General features: G+C 47.7%; 1 protein-coding gene across 1 annotated transcript in view; it reads left to right on the top strand.

Annotated features, from left to right (window-relative positions):
* Positions 1-10333, top strand: part of Ribc2 (RIB43A domain with coiled-coils 2) — a 13368-nt gene that overhangs the window by 625 nt on the left and 2410 nt on the right. The window contains exons 2-5 of the mRNA XM_028788794.1: positions 225-306; positions 2163-2507; positions 5013-5131; positions 8804-9031. Of these exons, the coding sequence (XP_028644627.1) occupies positions 225-306; positions 2163-2507; positions 5013-5131; positions 8804-9031 (774 nt within the window). The remainder of the gene's footprint in view (positions 1-224; positions 307-2162; positions 2508-5012; positions 5132-8803; positions 9032-10333) is intronic.

Here is a 10333-nt window from a genome sequence, read left to right on the forward strand (position 1 = left end):
TGTGTGTGTGTGTGTGTGTGTGTGTGTGTGTGTGTGTGTGTGTGTGTTTAGGAAATGAAGGAGGCTCTAGTGACAGCTGACAACCCAGGCAAAAGACCCAGCCATAAGCAAAGGCATCCAAGCCTGAAAAGGCAACCTGTTGATGCTGTGGCCAGATGAGGGAGTTTGTGGCCTACTGAATAATGCTAGCAGGCTCTAACCTCTCTTCCCTTACCCATTCCTAGGGAGACACAGAAGCCTGGGATGTTCAAGTTCGTGACCAGAAGATAAAAGAAGCAACGGACAAAGCTAGGCATGAAACCTTTGGTGAGCATTTCTAAAATGCCCGTCTGTCTCTTATGGCCGCCTGTCTTCCTTTTTGCACAACTGAGAAAACCAGAGCATCTGCTTTGTGTCTCCAGATACACACACACACACACACACACACACACACATGCACAGGTGTGAGCCCATACACAGAGTTTATCATTTTTATGGTCTTTCTCCTTTTAAAATTTTTCAATTTCTTGTGCTCAGATAATTTAATAAGGATATTCTTCCTCTCAAGAAAAAGCAGCTATTGAGTTTTAATGTACATCTTAGGAGATACATTTTAAATAAAATTAGCATTGATTTGTGTTTTCTTTAAAAAAAATTTTCTCTAAAAAGGGAAAGCTTTAAATACCTATGTAAACATTTTCTTCTTCAAAACTCAATGATGTCCTTCTACAGAGGACAGCTGTTGCTATCAAGTGACAGTTGTGTGCTGGAGCATGAATGTGTGCACACACATGCACGCACACACATGTGCACACACATATACATGCACTAGCACACAGACACATGCACATACACACTCACACACACATACACACGCAGAGTTATCATTTTCACGGTCTTTTAAAATTTCACACCTTGTGTTCAGTTAACTACATGAGCATATTCTTCCTGTCAAGTTTTGAGTTTTTAAGTTCTGAGCCATCTGGGTGATTTACATGGCTCGAGTAGTGTTCTAGGCCGTAGATCAACATTTCAGACAGAATCCAGTTTCCCTTTCTTGGCTAGCCATTTCACCAAACCGTTGAACATTTGGCTTTTTAAAATATCACGGGAGTTTTTAAATTTATAAAAAAGCTGGACAGATAAAATTTTAGAGATAAATGGGCTAACAACTTAAGTCTTATAACATGATTAGGAAAAGACAAAGTCTGTTATCAGAGGTTAATGTGTGGAGTAGTTGGATTATGAGGGGAGTTGGGTTTTTTTTATACTATTACACATTTTCCAAACTTTTCAGTCTGGCTTATTTGTATTTGTTACACCAATGTAACAGACACATGCAGCCACCATCAAGTCTGATGTCAACATTTTGCCACGTTGGCCTCTGGTGTTTTCCTTTAAGAGTTCGCTCTGAGACCTGCATTTTATATAGCACAAGTGCCCCCCCTTATAATTTCTCCCTTTTTTTCTTCTACAGAAGTGTGCATTTCCCTTGTGTTTATACTTGCACTGTCTATACAACCATAATATTAGGAACTTGCTTTTGTGTGTCTTTGCATCTGTATGTTTTGTGAGTGTGTGTGTTGTGTGAACATTTGTGTATGCAGGTACCACAGAAGCCCCATAGACCAGGCTGCCTTTCACATTCTGGGATTGAAGGTGCACACTACCATACCCAGATTTTTAAAGATTTTTTTTTTTTTTTTGCAAATACTGCTGCAGTGACTGTCCATGTGTTATGTCCCTTGTGTATATGTGAGAGGGACACTAGAGTGGACCGGGTGGGTCAGATTGCATTATTAGAAGTGTATACAGTTATGTTTCAACAAGCAGTGTGTGGGACAGTCTCAGCCTCAGTCTTCACATCATCTCTGCTGCAGCCGTTGGCAACCGTTTAAGCATTCTTCCTGAAGTTCATTAAGTGTGTCCCATGAAAGGTTAATATTACTTTCTCAGTGTGTTCCCCACTTGGGTTTCTTTACAGTGCTGGACCTTGTCCTGGCCTCTGCTCATTTCTCAGTTGGTTTTCCTGTGTATTTAAGGTCTGTTTTTAGATGAGTAGATACTGCTCCTTTAATGGTTACGGTTTGGGAACCTTGTCTTTTAAGTCATGAAAATTATTTTAAAGCAGGATTCATTTCTACCCATCGTGGCTTACACGTAGAACGCTGTGTCTCTCCTAGCTGCTGAGATGAAACACAACGACAAAGTCATGTGCATAATGAATGACCGGGAACAGAGGCACAGGAAACAACTGTGCAGAGCTATCAATGACTTCCAGCAGAGCTTTCAGAAGCCAGAAACTCGCCGTGAATTTGATCTCTCTGACCCCCTGGCCCTTCAGAAAGAGCTTCCAGCCCGGGTTTCAGACAATGACGTGCGGAACACTATATCCGGAATGCAGAAGTTCATGGGAGAGGATTTGAACTTCCAAGAAAGGAAGAGGTTTCAAAAGGAACAGAATAGAGAATGGGCTCTGCAACAGTATGGGGAATGGGAGAGAGCCCGGGCTGACCACAAACTGGCAGGTAATGAAAGACGATGGGGTGAGTGCCAGAGTCTTTACAGCAAGTCATCCTCTAGCTGAGTTTTGGTGGATGCTTTTCAAAGCCCTGCTAACATTACAAAAGTCAAGACCTCAGCCGTAGGAGTCAGCATCCCCCAGCATGCCTCCACAGTGCAGGAGCACATCCTCAGCATGCTTAGTGTCCTAATTTGCCTTCTATTGCTGTGATGAAACCACCCAACCAAAAGCAACTTGTGGGGGACAGGGTTTATTTAACTTACGGGTCACATGCTGTCACTGAGGGAGGGAAGCCAAGGTAGAACTCAAGTAGGGCAGAAACCTGGAGGCAGGCACTGAGGCACAGCCTGCTTGGAAGATGAATTAAAGCGGAGATCTTGCAAGTCTCTTGGGTGTGGAAATGGAGGTTCCATTGGGTACTTTCATTAGCCCGGTCATAGGCCTGGTGCTAGCAGGTCCTCCCAGGGAACCTCTGGATTCAGACATGAACTTCCAGGGGGAATGAACAAAACAAATCCAGCATATTCTGCCTCCATGAAGGCTGTCAGCCCCTCCTAGACAGGTAGTCACAGCAGTGTCTGGTCCTCTGGGTACATCACTAGTGACTGAAGGGCAAATCTGAACTAAGTGAGAGCCACTGCCTCCCCTCCTCAGCTGCTCCTGTCTCTGTGATTCTTCACGCTCCTTGCTCAGCTTTGGGCTCCCCCAAGCCTTTCTCCCTGATGGTCTTCCTTCCCTCCCAGCCTCCTCTTGTCCACATGTCCTAGAGCTGCTGTGGCCAGTCTGGCCCAGGGTTGTCTGTTCTCAGCCTCAGCCTCCTTGATATATACATTTATTTGACTCCCAGGGCCAGTTCCCTCCCTGGGCTGCTCTGCTGGATCTGCTTCTCCTTCAGCTCCCTCCTTGCCTGTCAGACCAGAAAGCTGGGAGGCAATCCTGACCTCACCTTCAGCCATCCTCAACTGTGCCCCTTCTGCCTCCTGCATACACTTTGAACTTCCCCCTACCCGCCAACCCCTTGCCACCACCGTGAGACAAGCCATGGCATTGTCTCACCTGGACAGGCCTCTGCTATTGGCTTTGTAACTGTTTACTCTCCTCTCTAGTCCACTCTTAACAGGCAGAATGAGACTTCTTACATACTGTCAAGTTGAGCCACACCACACCACACCACACCACACCACACCACACCACACCACACCCATACTCTCGTCCCAGCCCAGTACTATCTAATGTTGTCACGGGATGTGGATAAGATTGAGATCATCGCACAGCCCACAGGCTCTCCATGCTGGGCCCTTGCCCACCTGGACAACATCAGCTTGTTCATGGCATTTCAAACACTTTGACTCTTTCACTTTGAGAGTCCATCCTATCGCTCCCACTTTAGGTCCTCTGCACCTTCCCTGACCATTTTAGTCCTTCAGATCTGAATAGACGTGTCCTAGAGAAGCTATTTCTTGGGCCCTTCCCTCCAACCTCCCAAGCCAGGCATTCCCTACATTTTCTCATCTCTCTCCCTTTCCTCTATGGACTATCACCCTTTGTATATCTATTTGGGGGGGGGGGGATTGTATGCTTTCAAGTTACAGGACAGCGGAGAAACCCATTTCTCATGTGTGTGTGTCCTGAGCAATATGGGGCCCAATCCCGGCTCTTGATCACCCTCTGGTACGAGCCAGATTAACAAATGAAGAGCGAGGGGAGGATGAAGGTATGCAGAGGCTGGAAAGTGAAGGCTAAAGAGACTGGTCCTCCGGGACTGGGATGTAGCACAGTGTTGGAGCGCTTGCCCTGCATATGGGAGGCCCTGCGTCCCAGCACAATGGAGAGTCTGTGGTCTTAGGTTTGGGAGATATGGAGGAGCCCCTCACAGCACAAGCACAGAAAGCAGAAGCTGCTGGCCAGTGACTTTCACATGCCCGTTGCTCTTCAACACTGTGCCTCACAGGTGAGGGCGGGGCACAGAGGCTAAGCAACAGCTTCTGGTAACTGTGCTGGGCCATGTTTGGAAGCCTGTTCTGGCTCCAGGCCTTTATACTTCACTCCTGGTGCCCTTGACCTTCATCCTTCCTTGTCCCCATCACTGCCCTAGCAAAGTTCCACTCCTACTCCACCAGTATCTGTGACCTGGCACTCTGCTCTGGGTCTTGACTGGTTTCTACAGCCTTTTTTCCCCCGGGTTCCTACCACTTTTTGCCTTTGTAAGACTGAAACCATCTCCTGATAGGCCAGAGTTAGCAAGGCCTAACTAATCTACCTCAGTGCTGCTGCAGACATCACCAATTCACAACAAATGTCATCAATCCATAGAGATTGCTAGTATCCCTGTTCACAAAGCTGTAGAAGCTACACTTAAATCTCCTAGAACCTGTGAGGCATATAGTCTCCTGACCCTCCATTCACTCCCCCTTCTGTCCCCTGGTAAGGAATGAGTGTGAATCAGCACACCGTTGGGTGGTGCTTCTGGTCAGCATATTCAGGCTGATGGCATCTTGTTTTCTGGCAGAACACCACCACACTCAGACGCTACTAAAGTTTGATGAAGCAGCCAGAGACTTGCAGAAGCTGGAAGGCTCCACCAGGAAGGAAGTCTGCGCAGCCGTGAAAGCGTTCAACAAGAGCCAGGTATACACACCCTGAGCTCAGTCTGAAGGAAGAACATGCACACAGCAGCATCCTGGGGGCTCCTGGGGTTTTGAGAGGTTCCAAAACCAGACTGCTTATACTACCAGCTCTGACAGGGCTCACCGCATGATAGAGGTAGATGAAGTCTGATTTGGCCTGTCTCTCAACTAAGAGTGAAATCTATAAGGCTCTCCATGCAAGCAAGCTGCCAGGCCTGGGCAGAGTCACGTTTAAAACCTGAATGAGGATGGGAACATCTGCCCCATGAACGCCCCTTGTTCTGGCTTGTCTGAGTCTCATCGGCTCACACACTCAGTAGTCAGGCAGTCGGTCCCCCTAACACACCCTCCTCTTCCCAGCTCATGCTTCCTTCCTAGGAGCTTCCTGTCCTCCCGCCCCTCCTGCAGTGGCTCCAAGTTTCTTGCTCCTTTGCAAACTGCCTCCTCCTCTGTGGTTTGGTTTGGTTTGGTTTTGGTTGTTGTTTTGTCATGTTTGTTTGTTTGTTTGTTTGTTTGTTTTTCTATGTAGTTACATTCCTGGTGATTTACCCTGTCTCTAGACCTATAGTCTTAGGAAGAAAATAGCTGACTTTATTTCACATTTGCTCTTGCTTTTTTAAAAATCCAGACAAGGTCTCTCTATGTAGTCCTGGCTGTCCCGGAACTCAGTATGTAGAGGAGACTGGCCTCCTCTAGTTCAAAGAGACCTGCCTGCACCTGCCTCCCGAGTGCCAAGATTAAAGGCGTGTACCACGACGTTTGGCTCCGTCCATACTATTTTAATAAGCATCTGCAGTGATACCCTCAGACTCTATAGCTCCCCATGCAGATGGATTCTCAGGGCAGCACTGTCACAACGGCTCTCTCTGAGGAAGCTGCACTTCAGCCTCACAGCTCCTGTCCCTGACTGGTAACAGACTTTGCCATTTAGCCAGGAAAATTAAAAGAAAATTTCACACTGGGCATGATGGCCCACACTTGTGATTCTGGCACTCCACGGATATGGTAGGAGGAGCTCCTGGTCCTGCTGGGCTACACAGAGAGACCCTGTCCCAAAGAAGAAAGAACGTCTCAGAGGGGCCATTGGTTGTCAGCAGGCAGGCACAGTAGGGACTGCTTATTCTATCAGAAGGTGGTGTGGTATCAGGGTTTAATGTGCAGGCTTCAGAGCCTGCCTGCAAGGTGCCAGGCAAAGCCCTTCTCTTAGGCAAGTCCATAGACGCCTGTTTTACCATCTGCAGAAGGAGGGTGAGGGCAATACCCACTTTACCCAACAGCATGCACTGTTGCTCTGGTAAGGCTCATCTTGGGTTTCATGGCTCCTGATAGAAAACCGATGGTTCCCTCCTGCTGCACGTCCATCCAATGCTTGCTGAGTGCTAGCAGCTGATGGAGAGCGTTCCAGCAGTGCAGAAAGGAGAGGATGTAGCTGGCCCCACCCATGGCCTCCAAGAACCTGCACAGCCTCCTGTGCTCACATTGTGTAGGGTAGAATACACCCACGGTCAGGCACAGTGTCCAGACAGCAGGAATGGCTATTACACTTGCTAGTCAATTTGAGAACTCATGTGGTGGTAGGACAGTTTAGCACATTGTCAGGACTCTGAATGGTAGCCACAAGGTTAAGGTTTATTTGATTATTTTTTAATTGTGTGTGCATGTGTGCCATGTGAATGCAGGTACCTTCAGAGACCAGCTGTCAGATCCCCTGGAGTGGGAGTTACAGGGAGCTGGACGGTGCTGAGACTAGAACGTAGGTCCTCGGCTCTTACACACTAAGCTATCTTTCCAGCTCTGATACTTTTAACCCTGGCAACAATTCCCTGTTAGCATGTTTGGCTATTTAACAGCCCTACCAGAAAAGCTGACTAATGCCATTTCATTGATAAAGAAAGGCTCAGAAGGGATGAGCGATTTTCCAAGGATATCCAAGTTCTAAGTGGTAAGTATCTGAATTTGGTCTTGTCTGCCACAAAGCCTATGCCGGATGACAAGGCAGCTGTCCTCTTGCAAGCCCCTGCCTGTAGTGGGTTGGTCCGATGCTGCCTGTGTCCTAAGGCTAAATACTGGCTTCTCAAGATGTGGCCTGGAACCACAATGAGCAGATCCTCTCGTACGCCAAGTGATGCTACATGAAACCTTGTTCCCCAATTTAACTGGTCAATAAAAGGCTCGCACCTGTGATTGGGCAGTGGAGGGAGAAAGCTGGGACCTGAGGATCAAGTGAGGGGGTTGCAGGGAGAGAGAGAGGAGAAAGAAAGAAGACGGGTAGAGGAGGCTGCCACAAGAGGAGATGGACTATGAGCACAGGCCAAGAAAAACAAAGTAGCAAGGGATTTTATAACTGGGGAATAGGTTAACAGAGCTCCAAGTCTCCCAATCTCGGCTTACAGCTCGTAAGTAAAATACCTGGATCGTGTGTCTTTCATACGCGCTAGCTAGGATTATAAACCCATTTCACACCTTGCGAGTCCGCTGCCCATTCTTTCTAAGAAGATCAGCTGATGCTGGGAAATGTCTCCTAATCCATCTTTGTTTGTCAGGGATTTCTAGACAATAGAACTGATAGAATGCTTTACTATAGTTTTACAGGCTGTGGGTCAGATTATTCCAACAATGGCTGGCAGAAAGTCCAGAAACCCAATAGTTGTTATTCAGCCCATGAGGTGGACACCAGTATATCTCAGAATCCCAAAGAAGTGGGCTCTAACACCAGTGGAGTAATGAACTTGCCAGTGAGTGTGAGCACAATCAAGCAAAGATCCAGAGCTTCCTTCTTTGACGTCCTTTATACAGGTGGATCTTTGTCTTACTGTTGTATTGCTGTGAAGAGACACCACAAGCAAAGCAACTCTTAGGAAACCATTTTAAAAATGACAGTTTCAGAGGATTATCATCACGATGGGCGCATGGTGGCAGGCATGGTTCTAGAGAAGTATCTGAGAACTTTTCATCTTAATCCGCAGGCGCCGGGAGACAGACACTGGGCCTCGTGTGGATACTTTTTAAAGCTCATCCCCAGCAACACACTTCCTCTAATAAGGCCACACCTCCTAATCCTTCTAATCCCTTTGGGAGCCATTCTTATTAGAACTACTATAGTTTTTCCACCTCAAATGACCCAATTTTTTTTTAAAGTCTCTCACATATGTACACAGCAGCTTGAGTTTTAGTTAAGTCACATGTAGTCAAGTTGACAACCAAGAATAACCATCACACCGCCTTTTGACTATACAGAGAACTATCTGCAGCCTAGCGAGGACAGGTGACTTACTATACAAATCACATGGTCCCTCACTCCAGGCTTTGAACAGTGAATGGACAGGAACTCATTTGTAACAGGGACCATGCTGAAACTGTCAGGACTGCTGGGGCAGCAGTGTGCTTCCACCCTTAGAAGTCACACTGTTGGCTTGTTGTGTACAAGTGTCTAAAAGTTTTAGGGATCACGGGTTACACTGCTTAGAGACAAGCCAGTGGGGGCAGTGCCTTGCTTTCACAAGTTAGTATAGAAATCCACAATTGTACACACGGCTGTGGTCAATGACCCAAAGCCCAGCCACTGCCCAACAGTGCTCTGATAGCTGGGGTCCCCAGCCTGCAACCAGGGCCCAGATGGAAGGTCTTGACCCTGCGGTTACTCTAACATATTCTGAGATCCTTCTCTGCACAGGTTGTGGAGTTGGCAGAAAGAAAGAGGCATGAGAAACAACAAGAACAAGAAGACAACATGACCGAGATCACCAACCTGCTGCATGGGGACCTGCTCTCTGAGAACCCTCAGCAGGCGGCCAGCTCCTTTGGGCCTCACCATGTGATCCTTGACCGCTGGAAGGGCATGAACCGGGAGCAGCTGGAGGAGATCTGGTTCACGCAGAAGCAGCAAATCCAGGAGAAATTGGTGAGTCCCTCCCAGACCACAGAGCCACCTCTGTGCCCCTAAGCTGTCCACACACCCAGCTCCTGTGTCAGTGCTCACTCTGAAAACTGCTTCTGCTGCAAGCAGGTTTCACTGTGGTGAGGGATAAGAACCAGATAATCTGGCCATATACGATGTATGTAGCAAATGCGAGAGCGAAGTGGAGGCCTTTTGGAGGATGGAACTGGTGTCTACAGAGATGGGAAGCTGGGGCAAGGGGCGCACTGAGAGGGTCGGGAGTTTGCAAGTACAATTTTGAATATGTTAACTGTATACTGTCCACTAGACATCTGTAGGGTTAGGTTTGCCTGATGGGGCAAAAGAGAAGAAACCCAAAAAAGCACCAACTCCAGCATTTTACACAAGGTAGAATCTGTCTGTATGTGTTGATCCTCAGAATAGTCTCAGACTTGAATAGAAGCTCTGTGGCCACCATGTTCTGGCATACTTGGCATCGGGTCCTGACCTCGTGTATAATGGTTGTTCAAATGCCAGCCATCACATACATGAGCAAACTGTGGAGAAGCAAGAATAACAATGTAAAGAGTTTCAGAAGATATTTCCAGTCATGTTTTATTGGACAACATTTAGAAAGTTAATCTAATTATAAAGGATGATGGGAAATGTCTCAGTAGCCCTTTTCTATCAAGGACAAGAGAATAATAGCTACTGAGGGATTCCTATCATTTTCTGCCTATAATTTCCAGGTAAAGGGTAGGTAGGGGAAAGCTGAGGAGGGAGCAGGTGTGTGACCAGGACTCAGAACAAGGCCTAGGGTAGAGCCTTAAGTGTGGGGGTTGATACAAAGAGTAGCAAAGCAGCAATCTGGGGTGCCATCATGGGCACGTGCCGACAGGGGAAAGGAACCCTAAGGTCTGGGGCTGACGCATGGCCATCATTTATAAAGCAGGGACCCACTGAAGCCAGCAGGAGAGGGGTGGGTAGACATGCCAGAAACGTCCTGGAGGGTCAGAGAAGGAAAATGTTCCCGGAGAATAGAGAAGAAATCCCTGCACCAAAGTGACTCTCAGCAGGATGACTGGCCCCTCAGCAACCAGGCAGGCCAAGGTGCTAGGGTGAGGAAGGGCTAGCCTGTGACAGGTACATGGTGGTCTAGCCTGTGAGAGGTACGTGGTGGTCTAGCCTGTGAGAGGGACATGGTGGGCTGTCCTGTGAGAGGGATGTGGTGGGCTGTCCTGTGAGAGGGACATGGTGGTCTAGCCTGTGAGAGGGACATGGTGGGCTGTCCTGTGAGAGGGACATGGTGGTCTAGCCTGTGAGAGG

The sequence above is a fragment of the Grammomys surdaster genome, unplaced genomic scaffold, assembly GCF_004785775.1.
Source record: "Grammomys surdaster isolate TR1022 unplaced genomic scaffold, NIH_TR_1.0 125767, whole genome shotgun sequence".
Classification (NCBI taxonomy): domain Eukaryota; kingdom Metazoa; phylum Chordata; class Mammalia; order Rodentia; family Muridae; genus Grammomys; species Grammomys surdaster.